Source organism: Pristis pectinata, chromosome 2 (assembly GCF_009764475.1).
Source record: "Pristis pectinata isolate sPriPec2 chromosome 2, sPriPec2.1.pri, whole genome shotgun sequence".
Lineage (NCBI taxonomy): Eukaryota > Metazoa > Chordata > Chondrichthyes > Rhinopristiformes > Pristidae > Pristis > Pristis pectinata.
In genome coordinates, this window is record NC_067406.1 from 32,217,203 (window position 1) to 32,233,754 (window position 16,552).

The 16,552-nt window shown below is 43.0% G+C and overlaps 1 protein-coding gene across 1 annotated transcript in view; it reads right to left on the reverse strand.

Annotated features, from left to right (window-relative positions):
- The window catches only part of lman1 (lectin, mannose-binding, 1), a 46,961-nt gene extending 31,016 nt beyond the window's left edge, over positions 1-15,945 (reverse strand). Inside the window, exons 1-4 of the mRNA XM_052010223.1 lie at positions 15,743-15,945; positions 3,748-3,902; positions 3,557-3,664; positions 92-153 (exon numbers count right to left, since the gene is read on the reverse strand). Coding sequence (XP_051866183.1) covers positions 92-153; positions 3,557-3,664; positions 3,748-3,902; positions 15,743-15,908 — 491 coding nt within the window. The 5' untranslated portion in view covers positions 15,909-15,945. The remainder of the gene's footprint in view (positions 1-91; positions 154-3,556; positions 3,665-3,747; positions 3,903-15,742) is intronic.
- Positions 15,946-16,552: the final 607 nt, after the last annotated feature.

Here is a 16,552-nt window from a genome sequence, read left to right on the forward strand (position 1 = left end):
CATCAGCACAACCATGCCATGTACCTCAGTCCAAAAATGGCTCACATTACTTATGAAAATTGTGAAAATTAAGCTTAAAAAGAAAACTTACTTCTGATGATCATAAAGTTGATTTCCATTATTTCCAACAACAAGTATTACTGGGTTATTTTTCTGCAAGTTACAAAACAAAAATTTTTTTAAACATTTCCAAAATAATTACTCTGCAACATTATGAGTGAATCTTGCTTTGAAAATTAACAATGCACAATAGCTTCTTTACCAAGTTCAATATACTAATTCAATTAATTAGCATTTTAAATAACTGATGTTCAAAAGAAATATTTACTTAACCCAAACAAATCTCCTTGGCATCAGTTAAAACATTCAAAGCTACGGGGCAGACAAGAGGGATTAAAACAGCTATATTTAAAAACCCAAAGGTTTGACCCACAAAGTAACTTTACACAACTATAAAATTCAGGAGCAACAACATTACTGGAGGAACTCAGAGACATAAGACCAAAGTGATTGGTGGACTGAAAAGGGGTGAAAGGATGATGGCGGGCTGTGTGCTGGGTAGGGAAGGGGTGAGTTGGTGGAGTTCGGAGATAAAGGCTGCAGGAGGCTGGTGGGGACAGACAAAGAGGCAGATGGAGCAAATTGTAAGGGGGGGGGGGGTGCAGGGGAGTGCCTCCACCTGCAGAATTCATTACGTTGCATTAAAATAATAGCATCTACTGGCATTGAAATTAATGGTACGCTTTAAAAAGGCATATTCTAATCAGTTGTACTGGGTAGGAATGTGATACAAACCTCAAAAGAGTTATTCTTCTTTTCTTTTAAGTCAAGTTCAGCTGCTAAACAAATGCCAAGACATGAGGTATCAAGATAATCGTCACCTCTTAAGAACAAGTGTGTGGAGGACAGTGTACCAAAGAAGACAATACGGGTATTCCCAAACAGGAAACCATGGATGAACCGGGAGATCCACTCCCTACTGAAGGAGAGGACTGCTGCACACAAATCTGGTGATCCTGATCTGTACAAGAAATTGACGTATGACCTTTGAAAAGCTATCAAGGATGCAAGAGACAATACCAACTCAAAATAGAGTCCCTGACCAGCTGCCGTTATGGCAGGGCTTACATGCCATAAAAGGCTACAAGACAAAGTCAGCTGCATAGCTAACAACAGCGCATCCCTTCCTGATGAACTTAACATATTCTATGCGTTTTGAACAAAAGGGAAGTGGTTTGTCACCACCCACCCCGACAGCCACCCAACGCAGCTGAACCTATGATCACAATGGAGGATGTAAGATCAGTCTTCCGGAGAGTGAACACGAGGAAGGCACCTGGCCCAGATGGTGTCCCGGGCTGCGTGCTCAGATCTTGTGCTGATCAGCTGGCAGAAGTATTTGCAGACATATTCAACCTCTCCCTGCTTCAATCTCAGGTTCCCTCCTGTTTTAAGGAGACCACTATCATCCCGGTACCAAAAAAAAAAGCAAAAGCAACATGCCTCGATGACTACTGACCAGTGGCTCTGACATCCACCATCATGAAGTGCTTTGAGAGGTTGGTCATGGCACGCATCAACTCCAGCCTACCAGATAACCTCAACCCACTGCGATTTGCCTACCGCTGTAACAGGTTTACAGTGGGTGCCATCTCCCTGGCCCTACACTCATCTCTGGAGCATCTGGACAGTAAAGACACCTACGTTAGACTATTGTTTATTGACTACAGCTCTGCCTTCAATACAATGATTCCAAGCAAGCTTGTCACCAAACTCCGAGACCTAGGACTCAACACCTCCCTCTGTAACTGGATCCTTGACTTTCTAACAGACAGACCGCAATCAGTGAGGGATAGGCAAGCAATACCTCCGGCACGATTATTCTCAACACTGGTGCCCCACAAGGCTGCGTCCTCAGCCCTCTACTCTACTCCCTATACACTCACGATTGTGTGGCCAGATTCTGCTCTAACTCCACCTACAAGTTTGCAGATGATACCACCGTTGTAGGTTCGTATCTCAAACAGCGATGAGTCGGAGTACAGAAAGGAGATAGAGAGCTTAGTGGAATGGTGTCATGACAACAACCTTTCCCTCAATGTCAACAAAACTAAAGAGCTCGTCATTGACTTCAGGAAAGGGGGCAGTGTACATGCATCTGTCTACATCAATGGTGCTCGAGGTCGAGAGGGTTGAGAGCTTCAAGTTCCTGGGAGTGAATATCAACAGTCATTTGACTGTCCTGGTCAAATCACGTAGATGCCATGGCCAAGAAAGCTCACCAGTGCCTCTACTTCCTCAGGAGGCTAAAGAAATTTGGTTTGTCCCTTTTGACTCTCACCAACTTTTACCGATGCACCATAGAAAGCATCCTATCTGGATGTATCACAGCTTGGTACGGCAACTACTCTGCCCAAAGACCTCAAGAAGCTGCAGAGAGTTGTGGACACAGCCCAGCGCATCACAGACACCAGTCTGCCCTCCATGGACTCTGTCTTTACCTCTCGTTGTCTTGGTGTAGCAGCCAGCATAATCAAAGACACCACCCACCCAGGACATTCTCTCTTCTCTCCTCTTTCATCGGGTAGAAGATACAGGAGCCTGAGGGCACGTACCACCAGACTTAGGGACAGCTTCCACCCCACTGTGATAAGACGATTGAATGGTTCCCTTATACAATGAGATGGACTATGACCTCACTATCTACCTTGTTGTGACCTTGCACCTTATTGCACTGCACTTTCTCTGTAGCTGTGACACTTTACTCTGTACTGTTATTGTTTTTACCTGTACTACATCAATGCACTCTGTACTGACTCATATAACTGCACTGTGTAATGAATTGACCTGTACAATCAGTTTGTAAGACAAGCTTTTCACTGTAGCCTCGGTACAAGTGACAATAATAAACCAATACCAAAAAGTGGCTTCACTTTGTAAGTTTAGCTCCATCAAATGAGAAAAAATCTAATTTATGCTTGGGCATAAGTAATGGAATTGTGCACTGAATGAATGTGGTACTAGATTCCCCCTTTAATCTATACTTTACCATTGCATAAGTATATCAAAGTCCTTCTCATTCAGAAGTGCTCTCAAACTTGGGTAATTTCAAATACCTTGATGCAACAATTCACTTCTGTACAGCATGTATTACCATGTATTTGAGAGATCTAAAAAATAGTGAAAATCGGAGAGGATTGCAGAAATCTTGTGAAAAGCTGGAGAATTGAAAACAGCCGGTGCCAATTACAGGTGAAAACAAACATCCAATATTGCATTCATTCTCGAGGAAATGTGAATGACATTTTTGGACATTGAGGGAACCAACAGATATAAAGATAGGGTGGGAAAAATACATCTGTGATATTGCACAGACTTGATCCAAATAATCAAGTCCAACTCTGGTTTTGTTTTATAAAGGTCCTGTTGAAATGGTACACTCCAAGCTGTCTAGATCAGAGGAAGAAAAAAAATGCACCAATTGCATTTCCAAGATTTTACTCTAACAGGTCAAATTAACTTTTAACTTCTTTGAACCTTAACTATTTATACATACCTTTCCATCATTATCGAAGGAGTCAAAAAATATGCCAAGTCCATTCCATGAGTCAGCTGCTCCAAAAACTGGACCATCTAAGCCTTGACCTGCTGTGTACCAGACTGCCTGATATGAAAGGAAGCAAATTAAGTTTGTAAATACCAGAACAATTTTTAAAAATACAAAATAATATTTTCACGTGTCATTACCAGTCCATCAGCTCCAACCCTTCCTCTTCCTGTCACACGAAAAGTAACTTCAATTTCCCAATTTTCAAAGCTAAGTTTGTTTTTTGTCCAAACAGATCCTTTTTGACTTTTCAATGATGGGGTTATCCTGACTTGGTCTGCACTAGGTATTGCATCTAAAATAAAACAAAGAAAAATACATAGAATGATGAAACCAATAAGCAACGTTTCCAGAAAGTTAAAACACTGAAAATTTACTGAAACAAAAACTATTTAAAGTTAACAGCATGATATTAAACAAATCTCTTGAAATTCAATTTTGATCAGGTGTTTTCCACCAGATGACTCTGGAAATCATAGAACCTTGATGATTAATAGTAGAACACATACAAGCAAACATTTCAAAATATACAGTATTTATATGAAGTCACCAGATCTAAGCATGCATCAACACTGTTAAGGTTCCTGCCATTAACTGTGATATTCTCCTTTTGCATTTGATCTTCCAAAGTTCAACGCCTCACACTTGCACAGATTAAACTGTCATTTCTCCGCCCATATCTGCAACTGATCTATATCCCACTGTATCCTTTGGCAATCTTCTACACCATCCACAATGACACCAATCTTAGTATCATCTGCAAATTTACTAACACACCAATCCACGTCATCATGAGGTCCCAATACAGATCCCTGAGTAACACCACTAGTCACAGACCTCCAACCGGAATAAGATCCATCAACCACTACTTCTGTCTTCTATGGGCAAGCCAATTCTGAAATCCAAATGGCCAAGTCACTGTAGATCGCATGCATCTTCATGTTCTGGATCAGCCCATTATGAGGGGCCTTGTTGAATGCCTTACTAAAATCTATTTCCAATTTCAAATACCTGCAGCTTTTAGATTTTCAAGAGTATTTCCTTTCCTATACTGGACATTAATCAGCTGGATTTTTACAATTCTTTATGGTCATTTTATGGTTGCCAGCTCATTTCAGAACTTTTAAATGCTCAAGCTGGAAATCTAAAAGTTGTACATATTGGAAATCTGAACGAAAAACACAAAATACTAGGTATACTTAGCAGGTTACGGCAGCATCTATGGAGAGAGGACAGAGTTAACATTTCAAGTGACGACCTTTCATCAGAACTGAAGGAGATGTTTTTACTTGTGTGGCCAGTACTGTAATCTGCATCTCCCCGTTGCCAGTCACTTCGACTTCCCCTCCCACACTCTCACAGATACGTCAGTCTTCAACCTCCTCCACTGCCAGGAGAATTCTAAGCACAAACTGCAGGAACAGCAGCTCATTTCTGTCACGAACCTTGCAGCCTAACAGCATGAATATTGAATTCTCCCACTTTAAGTAATCCCCACACATGCTTCTTTTCTTCCCTTTCCTAGCCTCTCTTTTTTTTTCTACCTCCCTTTATCCCCCTCTCCCCCAGTGGATCTGCTCTCCCCTCCTCCCCACACACTACCTATCCCTATCTCTTACCTGCAACTGGTGCTGGTAGAGGCAGAAACATTAGGGATACATTTAAGAAGACTCTTAGATTGGCACGTGGATGATAGAAAAATAGAGGGGTATGTGGGAGGGAATGGTTAGATTGATCTTACAGTAGATTAAAAGATTGGCACAACATCGTGGGCCAAAGGGCCTGTGCTGTGCTGTGCTGTAATGTTCTATATTCAACGACCATTTAGATAAAGCCAACTAATCTTGTTTTGCTGGAGACAACTGCCAGTATTTGAGTTTTCATACAATTACAACAGCTGCAGAAAACACAATTGCTCAGATCAGATATACCAACTAGCAAATGGTCTATTCCCAACTTCCATTTGTTTCAAGGTTTAATGATAAGTTACTTTCTCTGCTTTAACATGAACACATTATAATCGCTGTGGTATCAAATTTTCCATGTTGAAATTCTGATTCACCATTTCCTTACAATTGTACTCTGAAGTTTACACAAAGATATAAACTTAAGGTCATCACCATCAGGAGCATAAGTGCACAAACATGAAGAAAGTGAATTTAAATTATAATATCAATGCTAGTCAATTTCATCAACTTTGCCTCCTACTTCCACCCTGCCATCAAATTTACTTGGTCCATCTCCAACACCTCTCTCCCCTTTCGTGATCTGTCTCCATCTCTGGAGACGGATTATCCCCAACATCTTTTACAAACCCGACTCCCACATTTACTTTGACTACATCTCTTCCTACCCTGTCACTTGCAAGGATGCTATTCCCTTCTCAGTTTCTCTGCATCTGCTCCCATGATGAGGCTTTCCATTCCAGGAAATCTGAGATGTCCTTTTTTCCCCCCCAGTAAACAGGGTTTCCCTAACACCACTATCAATGCAGCCCTCATCCACATCATCTCCATCCCCACACATCTACCCTCACCCTATTTTCTTCCCCCCCCCCAACATAACAGGAATAGGATTCCCCTTGTCCTCAACTACCATCACACGTGCCTACACATCCAACACATCATTCTCCACAATTCCGCCATCTCCAATGGGATCCCATCACCAGGTACATCTTCCCTCTCTCATCCAGTGCCCCCCACCCCCAAACAGGAATTGCTCTCTCCGCGACTCCTTTGTCCACTCATCCCTCCCCACTGATCACCCTCCTGGCACTTACCCCTGCAACTGTGCAAAGTGTTACACCTGCCCCTACACCACCTCCCTCACCACCTTTCAGGGCCCTAGACAGTCCTTCTGGTGCTTCACCTACAAATCGGAGGATGTCATTTATTGCATCTGGTGCGGTCTCCTCTACATCAGTAACACCCCGACACAGATTGGGTGACCACTATGTTGAGCATCTTTGCTCTGACTGCCACAACAGATCACCTCGTGGCCAGCCACTTCAATTCCACTTCTCATACTAACATGTCTATCCACAGCCTCCACTACTGCCACTGAGGCTAGACGCAGGTCGGCAGAGCAACACCTCTTATTGTGTCTTGGCAGTCCCCAACCTGATGGCATCAACATCGATTTCTAACTGCCAGTAACCACATCCCCCCGTTTTCCTGTTTCTCCCTCCCCCCACCCCATTGTTTGCCATCATTCCTCAGGTCCCTCACCCCTTCTTTCCCCTCCCCCCAGCCTCATGATTTGCCCATCACCTCCCTTTTATTCCCCACCTCCTTCCTTTATTCCAGTGGTCTACTGTCCCTCTCCCATCAGATTCCTCCTCCTTCAGTCCTTTGCCTCTTCCACCATCACTTTCCCAGTTTCTCACATCATTCCCTTTCATCCTCCCTCCCCACCCACCTAGACTCACCTATCAGCTTGTGGTCCTCACCTCCTCCCTTTGTATCTGGCTTCTGCCCTCTTCCTTTCCAGTCCTGATGAAGGGTCTTGACCCATAATATCGACTGTTTATTTCCCTCCATAGATGCTGGCCTGACCTGCTGACTTCCACCAGCATTTTGTGTGTTGCTCCAGATTCCAGCATCTGCAGAATCTTGTGTGATATAGAAGTAGAGAGTACGAAAACAAGGAGGACATGATGAATATTATCAAAGCTTGGGTTCAGCCACAACTGCAGAATGGTGTCCAGTTCGGTGTTCCACACTCTAAGATGTGAAGGCTTTGGAGATGGTGCAGAAGAGATTTACAAAATGATTACAAGAATGAGGGACTCGGGCAGTCCATGCTGCCCATCTTAAACCCATGTTAACCTACCCTTACATCTTTAGAATGTAGGAGAAAACTGGAGCACTCGGAGGAAACCAATGCAGAGACAGGGAGAATGTACAAACTCCTTACAGACAGTGATGGGAATCAAACCCTGATCGCTGGCACTGTTAATAGCTTCGTGCTAACTGCTACGCTACCGTGGCACCCTGGGTTACGTGCATGTACTGGAGGAACTGGGTCTGTTTGCTTTAAATAGAAGGTTGTGAGATATTTAAGAATTATGTAATACCTATCCATGACATTGATACATATAGATATCCCTCTTTATTAGTCATACGTACATTGAAACACAGTGAAATACATCCTTTGCGTTACTGAGAATATGCTGGGGTCAGCCCACAAGTGTCGCCATGCTTCCGGCACCAACATAACATGCCCACAACTTCCTAACCGGTACATTTTGGAATGTGGAGGAAACTGGAGCACCCAGAGGAAACCCACACAGACATGGGGAGAACGTAGAAACTCCTTAACAGACAGTGGCCAGAACTGAAACTGGGTTGCTAGCACTGTAATAGCATTACACTAACCGAGACACTACCATGCCTACCAGTACATATGCATAAAACTGCACTGTTCCCAATATTTCACTTATGGGGGGGGGGGGGGTGGTGGGAGGAGGTGGGGGGTAGAAAAGAAGATCCAAAGTTAATTCACATTAAATTGATTAATATCACTTTGTAAGTTTAGGCTACCATCCAGATTGCTTATAGCATCACACTTCAGCAGACTTGAATACATACCTTTCTGTCCAATTGTGCAAGACGTGAATGGAGAAGGACTGCAGCAATTCAAGGTAGCTAATCAACATGCTCAAAAACACTTGCAAAAGGGCAAATAAAGTGGACCTTGCCAGCAATGCCTATATGCCAGCAACCCATGAATGAGTTGATACCTCAAAACATTGTTGAGGGACACTGACAGCCTGCCAATTTGAATACTGTTAACTGTGTATACATTCCCATTGCCCAGACTCCTAGCAAGAAGTAGCTAAGAACTTATTGTCTTCAATTCCATGAGTTTCAACATTTATGTCAGACTGTAATCAAATGCTTTCTGGAAGCACATAAGTAACGTCCATAGACATTTCTATTTTCACTGCTTTAGTCACCTTCAAAATATTCTTCAAACAAAACCTGCCCTCCATAAATCAGTCCTAATGCAGTGTTTCAAAGTCGAGTTTATTGTCATATGCACAAGTGCAATGAAAAACCTACTTGCAGCAGCTTCACATGCACATAGCATTACAGAACATTCACAAGAACAAATTATATAAGAAAGAACACAATTAGAACAAAAGGTCCATTGTAGTGCGAAGTGATCAAGTAGTCATAGTGTTGCTATACTGAGGTAGCCATTCAGGTTGTGCAGTTTGGTTCAAGAACTGAATGGTTGAAGGGAAGTAGCTGTTCTTGAACCTGGTGGTATGGACTTCAGGTTTCTGTACTACTTGCCCGACGGTAGCTGCAAGAAGGCAAGGCCTGGGTGGTGGGGACCTTTGATGATAGATGTTGCCTTCTTGAAATAGCGTCTCATGCAGATACTTCTGATGGTAGAGAGGGATGTGCCAGTAATGTATTGAGTTGAGTCCACTACTTTCTGCAGCTTCTTATACTCCTATGCACTGACATTGCTGTACTAGCCCATGATGCAACCAGTCAGCATACTTTCAACAGCACATCTGCAGAAGTTGTTAGAGTGTTTAGTGACATGCCAAACCTCCTTAACCTTCTAAGAAATAAAGACGCTGGCACGCTTCCCTATCATTGCATCTACATGCTGGGCCCAGGACAGGTCATCCACCTGCACCATCAGCAATTCCTCCCACCCCCACTCCTTCACCACCCCCCCCCCCCCCCCACACACACACAGATGCTGCTCAACCCATTGAGTTCCTCCAGATTGTCTTTTTGTCCAGATTCCAGCATATGCAGTCTCGAGTCCCCACTTCACAAATTATTGCAGGCTCTTCAGTGATCAACTTAAATTTTAAGGGCAGAGATTACAGTAAAGGAAAATGTCTTGCAAAAGTCTAATGATGAGTTCAACAGGATCTCTAGTATCCAACAGTTTTAATGGTATCAGACTAGACAGTTCCCTCGTAAATTAAATCAAAATAAACTGCAGATGCTGGAAATCCAAATAAAAACTGAAAATGTTGGAAAAAAACACTCAGATCAGGTAGCATCTGTGAGAAGAGAAACAGTTAATGTTTCAGGTCGAAGACCCTTCATCTAAACTGATATAGTGATACAATGCTAATGTTTGTTTGTTAATGTACAACTCCAGTCTGTTATGTTCTGTAGTTGACCCTTAATTATACAGGCAACTTCCATGTTACAGTTCAGGTAACAAAACCTTCACCTTTACAGAATTCACAAATCACTAACAAGAACTCTGGAGGTATGGAATAAAAATTCACTCTCAAAATTTGTGAGAAAAGCAAATATATAAACAATTTCTTTTCAATTCTCATTTTTGACACATGCAGATAACACAGTTTCACACAAAAGGGAATAAAAATATCACAATATGGACCGTTTCCTAGGAATGCGACCACCTCATAACATGGGGTCACCTGTATAGTTTAACTTTGAAAATGGTGATTAAGTTTGTGTACTACTTCCTGTTTCTCTCTCTCGATTATTGAGGCAGAGATTCACATAGTAATTGTGGACACTTTAGCAAAATGCTAGAGGAATTCCCCACCTGAAGTAGCACTGCCAAAATAAACAGCAAAAACACAATTAGAACAGGGTTTTATTTGATGGGGGTTACCCCAGAGTAAGAATTGGACCAAGGCACACATTTTACTGCTTAGTTGATGCAAAACATGATGAGGGCTTTCAGAATAAAGCACAGATTTATTCACCCTCAGTTGAATGGGAGAGTGGAAAGGATTAATAGGATCCTAAAAGGGATGATCAGGAAAATGGACGAACATAACACTACCACCTGGAGTGTTTGTATTGCCATTTTCTTGAGTGATACTTAGGAATATGGCCTCCAGTTCCACTGGGGTCACCCCCACACGTTAATGAGGAAGATGCTTAAGAGGTATTGAACCACTGCTAAGGCTAGACATGTCAGAACCTGAAGTAACAGCACTAGCAACGGAAGAGGTGGCGAGTGATCTGATGCATAAACATGCAGATGGCTAGTATGGTAGCTGCTGCAAAAAGGGAAAAGGAAGAACTGAAGTAAGCTTATTTCAACAGTGAGGTGGTCCAAGGAACAAGTAGGAAATAGTGAAGCTAGCCCTTCAGTCTACAAAATAATGTGAGTCAATAGTAAAACAGGGCGGTATCATGTTAATCAAATGAAAGAATTTGGGAAGATCCAGGAGCATAGATTCCATGTGATATTAGATGGGGGGGGGGGGGGGGGGGGGGGGGGGGCGCGGTGGGGGTGGAAATCAAGCAGAATCCCTCAGTCAGCTAATAACCCTGCCATCCTCACCCCGAAGATCAGTGCACATCGGTCCAACTAAGAAACAAAAACAAGAAAGGAAAATTGATGCAAACTGTACATAAGAGTCAAAATCAAGTTTGTCATTTGCACAAGTACATGTATGCACAGGTGCAATGAAAAATTTAGTTGCAGCAGCATCACAGCATAGGACCTTTCTCAAGAAAAAACAAATTTACAATTTTTGTAAGTGCAGAAATTACTTGTATTATAGATCTTGAACAATGGGAACTTGGAAGATTGCGTGGGGACTGGGAATCTTAAGAATATTGGGTTTTACAGTAGCATTGCCATGATTCTATAGTAGTAGTGGTCGAGGAATGAAGAGTAGACCATTGTCATTGCACACAGGGTGACTTTACCCGTATTGCTAGAAAAGTGTGCAGGATTATGAATATATCTTATACATGTTATGGACGTATCCAATGGGAGGGATGTAGGAACCGTACAATGGAGAGTCAGAAGTCCTATTAGAAGTGAATTGGGAAAATGACAGACTATTAGTAAACTGCAGTAAAAGGGACTGGGGATATGTATTGCAACATAATGAGTTGAAGAAATAGCAAGGGAGGGGTGTCCAAATGCTACCGGAAGTTCAGAATGGAATAATTTTACACTGAAAGCCAAACTGAAGGAATAGTGGATGTGTGAATGAATCAGAAATAAATAGGGGAGATGCTGTAGGCCCAGATGGTAAGGAGCATTTAGACAGAGGCATGAATAGCCAGGGAATAGAGGATATAGACCTCGTGCAGGCAGATGGGATTAATTAGATTGGCATCATGGTTAGCATGGACATGGTGGGCTGAAGGGCTTGATTCTGTGCTGAACTGATGTTCTGAGAATGACCACCTTGAGGACACCCTCCATGTATCATTTCTGTCAAGAACCAAGAATTTTACAGGTTTCTATACTACTTCCATACATCAGTGACCTAATCTCTCCTTGTATGTCAATCATGCCATCCCGGAATTATTCTAGTAAATCTATGTTCTTGCCCATGGAAAGAATATCCTTCTTTTCCTCAAACAAGGAGAACAATTTGCATACATAGCTTCTAACTGACTTTCACCAAGGCCCTGTACAGATCCTTACAAGGTCATTGCTCCTGTATTCAAATCATCTTGCAGCAAAAGCCAACATACTAATTGCTTTCAGCAAATATACAAAGACACAAAAGTCTCATTGGGAGGGGGAGGATGGTAGATGCCATCTATCACCATTCAGAAAAATAATCTGGTTTTAGAACCAAAGTGGATAACTTCACGTGTATCCATATTAAACTACATCTACTACATTTGCCCATTCACCCAACTTTTCTAGGTTTCACTGCATAAGTACCAGACAATGACAATTTGCCAATAAAGTCTAACCATTGCCAATTGATATTCAAAGGCATTACCATCAAGCCTGCTACCATCATCTCAGATCAAGCAGAAACCAACATTGACTAGCCACATAAAGGTTGTGGCCATGAAAGCAGATCAAAAGCTGGTATTGTGGCAAATGACTCATCTCCTGACTCCCTGAGGCCCATAATGAACGTACCTGGAAGGAATGCAGTCACAATAACACAAGACACTTTCCACTTGAATTACACCATCAACAATGATTAAGGTTCACTGCTCCAACTTGTCAAGGCACCTTTGGGACCACCTCCAAAATCCACAATCTCTACAAACTAAAAGGACAAGAATATGAAGAGCCCAGTAACAGCAAGATTTCCCAAAAGAATCCTTACAATGATCAAGGTATAAAAAAGCTTACTGAAAACATTAGGTCAGAATCCTAGAACTCATCAAACAGTAACAGTCAGTTTCAGCAGTAACTTTAGCAGTGTCAAAGATATTCATATCCTCAAAGTAAATCAACTTTTTGCCTTCTGAAACAGTGCAGTAAGCTACTCATTTGCATGGTGCAAGGCAGCTTAGACAATGACAACTCAGCTACCTGGCAATTAACTTTATACCGGTAATCACTGTACCTCTGTACAAGTGACAATAATAAACCAATACCAATCACTATATAAAATATGGTTATAATTAGCATCAATATACATTAATTCCACACTAGAGTCAGCACATACTCTGCATATGAAGTGTATTAATGCATGAACACACCCAGAATACCAAAACAAAAACCAAGAAGAATATTACGTCAAATCACACGATTTAAACCATAGCCTGCACTCAGTCACCATGCTAATCCCACAATGCCTCTTCCCTGCCACAACATCCATAGGCTGGGCTGTGCTGGAAGTTTTCTTGCACCACCATAACAGCCTTTGATATCTCACAGCTGTCAAAGGCATTTTCACACTTTTAAAACAAAATTAATGTGAACATACCATTTCAATCCAGGTTGGTGACCAATGTTGCCACTTCTACACCAACCTTGGGACAGTCAGTAGATCCAGTAATTAGTCTAGCTGCAGAGCAGAGTTCAGATATAATGACAAGAAACGTCCAGCACGCTTAAAAGTTTCAAACTGTAGTGAGCAGACATGAAATTAAAAACTCCCCAAACATCAATATACAGTGGTGCTATTACTTAGTAGAGCATATCAATATTCAAATCAAGGTAATATTTAGTTTTATTAAACAAGATAACAAGCGCTTGATGTGTTTGCACAGCTAAACTGTAAGCCATACACCATGGTACGTTTTAACCACTGACTGAGAAACAGAACAATACTAATGAGAATAAAAAGTAAAATAGACTCATTAAGTACTTTCATTTGGAAATGGCATACAACTCTATTAAATGTGAATTATGCTGATGTGTGGCACAATGACATTTGTGGCTGTTGATGTGGGTCAGTGCCTCTCTCTCTCTCGCTGACTTCAGCTATTTTGGTAAACAATATAGCAATTTTTATTACAAAGTCATCCACACAAATTTCACCAGCACCTGATTGACCCAAATGTTCAAAGTCATAGAGGATTCAAGAACATCAGAAATAGAAGTAGGCAGTATGGTCCTTCAAGCCTCCCCTGCCATTCATCAAGATATTCCACGTCAATGGCATTTCCTGGACAATCCCCATCTCTCTCAATTTTCTTAACATTCAGAAATTTATCTATCTGTTTTAAAAAAAACTGAAGGACCAAACCTCCACAGCTCTCCAGGGTAGAGAATTTCAAAGACTCTTCACCACCTGTTTGAAGGAATTTCTCACTTCTATCCTAAATGGCCCATCCCATATTCTGACACTGGAATCCCTGGTTCTGGACTCCCCAACCAGGGAAAACATCCATAGATTACAATTATACAGCATGGAAACAGGCCATTCGGCCCAACTCATCTATGCCAGTCAAAATGCCAATTTACGCTAATCCATTTTGCCTGCATTTAGTCCATATCCCTCTAAAACTTTCCTATCCATGTACCTGTCCAAATGTCTTTTAAATGATGTAACTGTACCCACCTCCACCACTTGGCAGTTTGTGCCATATAGCAACCACCTTCTGTGTGGAATAACTTGCCCTTCAGGTCCCCTTTAAATCTTTTCTCCTCTCATCTTAGAACTTTTCCCTTCTAGTCTTAGACTTCACTACCCTGGGAAAAGGCCTGTAACTATCTACCCTATCTATGCTCCTAACAGAGCCTGTTAGTCCCTGCAAGAGTTGAAGATTCAGTGAGATGATCTCCCATTCTTCCAGGCTCTGGAAAATACAGACCTACTCTACTCAATCTCATATAGCAAATTTGCCATGCCAGAAACCAGTCTTTGCTGCACTCCTTCAATAGCCAGATACAACACACCAAGGCCTCAGATCTTTATTCCAGTATGCAAATCCTCATAATAAAGACCTTGCACATTGCTTGCTGTACATGCTGGTTTTCAGTGACTTGTGTACAAGGACAATTTGACCCCTTTGAACAGAACTACCACCTAATCCCTTGCTATTTAAAGAAAATCTGTTTTTCTGTTTTGTGCACCGAAGTCCACATTATATTCCATCTAGAAGGTTCTCACCCACTCATCAGTGGAAAAGTCTACACTTTTTTCACACATTGACTTATCAGTCACCTCAGAACCAATAAAACTTTAGTGGCAGCAAGCCATCATTAATCCTGAAGAGCTGCCTGAAAAAGGATAGGAATCTGGTTATGTTATGGCAGCAAAGCAGCAACAGCCTCTGGGAAATTTCTGCCAATTGCTTTTAGATTTAACCAAAGCTGGACTGCAGTTATCAGCAATAAATCTACGTGTAAACTGTGGCACACCCTTATAACGGGAACCACAGATTTCAAATGTCTGTTAGATGTTGGGAACACCTTCCATAACGGGAACTGGTTTCATTCAGCAATTAGGGAAACCTCCCGCCGCAACTCCTGGTTAGCAGCCAGTGTGGGGAGCGTGCAACGGCTGGGATAGAGTGAAGCCGGCGAGTTATGTGGAGCAGACGTCGGACTGTTCAGGCCGAGACCTCTCTGTCGGCGGGCTTGGTCCATCCTCAAGGACCAGACCAGCTCCACTCCACATAGCAACCGCCTCCCTTCCTTCCCTCTTCTCCTCCTCCTCCTCCCTCCCTTCCCTCTTCTTCTCCTCCTCCTCCTCCCTCCCTTCCCTCTTCTTCTCCTCCTCCTCCTCCCTCCCTTCCCTCTTCTTCTCCTCCTCCTCCTCCCTCCCTTCCCTCTTCTTCTTCTCCTCCTCCCTCCCCTCTTCTTCTTCTCCTCCTCCCTCCCTCCCTTCCCTCTTCTTCTTCTCCTCCTCCTCCTCCCTTCCCTCCCTCCTTTCCCTTCCTCCCCCTTCTCCCTTCCCTCCCTCGTCCCCCCTCCTCCACAAAACCCCCGGCGGCCCCCACTCCCACTTACTGCCAGCGTGCGCCCAGAAGGGGATGGTGCCGTCGCTGTGCACCAGGTGGGGTCCCTTGAAGCTGTACTTGTACTCGAAGCGGCGGGCCGGCACATCGGAGGCCGCGCAGCCGACGACGAGGAGCTGAAGCTGCAGCAACAGCAGACAACCTCCCAACACCGCCATCTTTGCCGCTGCTGACGCGCCGCCCGGGGCCAGCCGGGAGAGCTGCTAGAGCCAACACGGCGCTTTCCCATTGGACGGCGGCACCATCAAAGGGCAGGCTGCGGCGGGGAGCGCGGCTCGTCCCTGCGGGAGCGGCTGCTCATGCTGCTGTATTCGGGCAAGGTGCCTTCATAATGGAAATTGCAATGGTGTCTCTGTCCAGGGCTAGCTTCATAACGGAAAATGCAATGCTAGAAATCGCCAGGCTGTAACTGCACCCATCCGCTGTGAACATAAATCACAGAAATAATCAGTAGGACAGTTCAAGTTTATTGTCATAAGCATACAGACACCAGGTATAAATGCTAATGAAGACAGCAGCACAGTACATTACAAACGTATATCAACGTAAACTTAAATTTACATACATTATACATAACTTACACATGCACAAAAATAAACACAACGACACTCTGGGTGCTCTGGTTTCCCCCCATATTCCAAGGACGTACGGGTTAGGAAGCTGTGGGCATGCTATGTTGACGCCAGAAGCGTGGCGACACTTGCGGGCTGCCCCCAAAACATGCTAGGCAAAAGATACATTTCACTGTGTGTTTCGATGCACACGTGACTAATAAAGCTATCTTGTGCAAGTTGACAGAGAA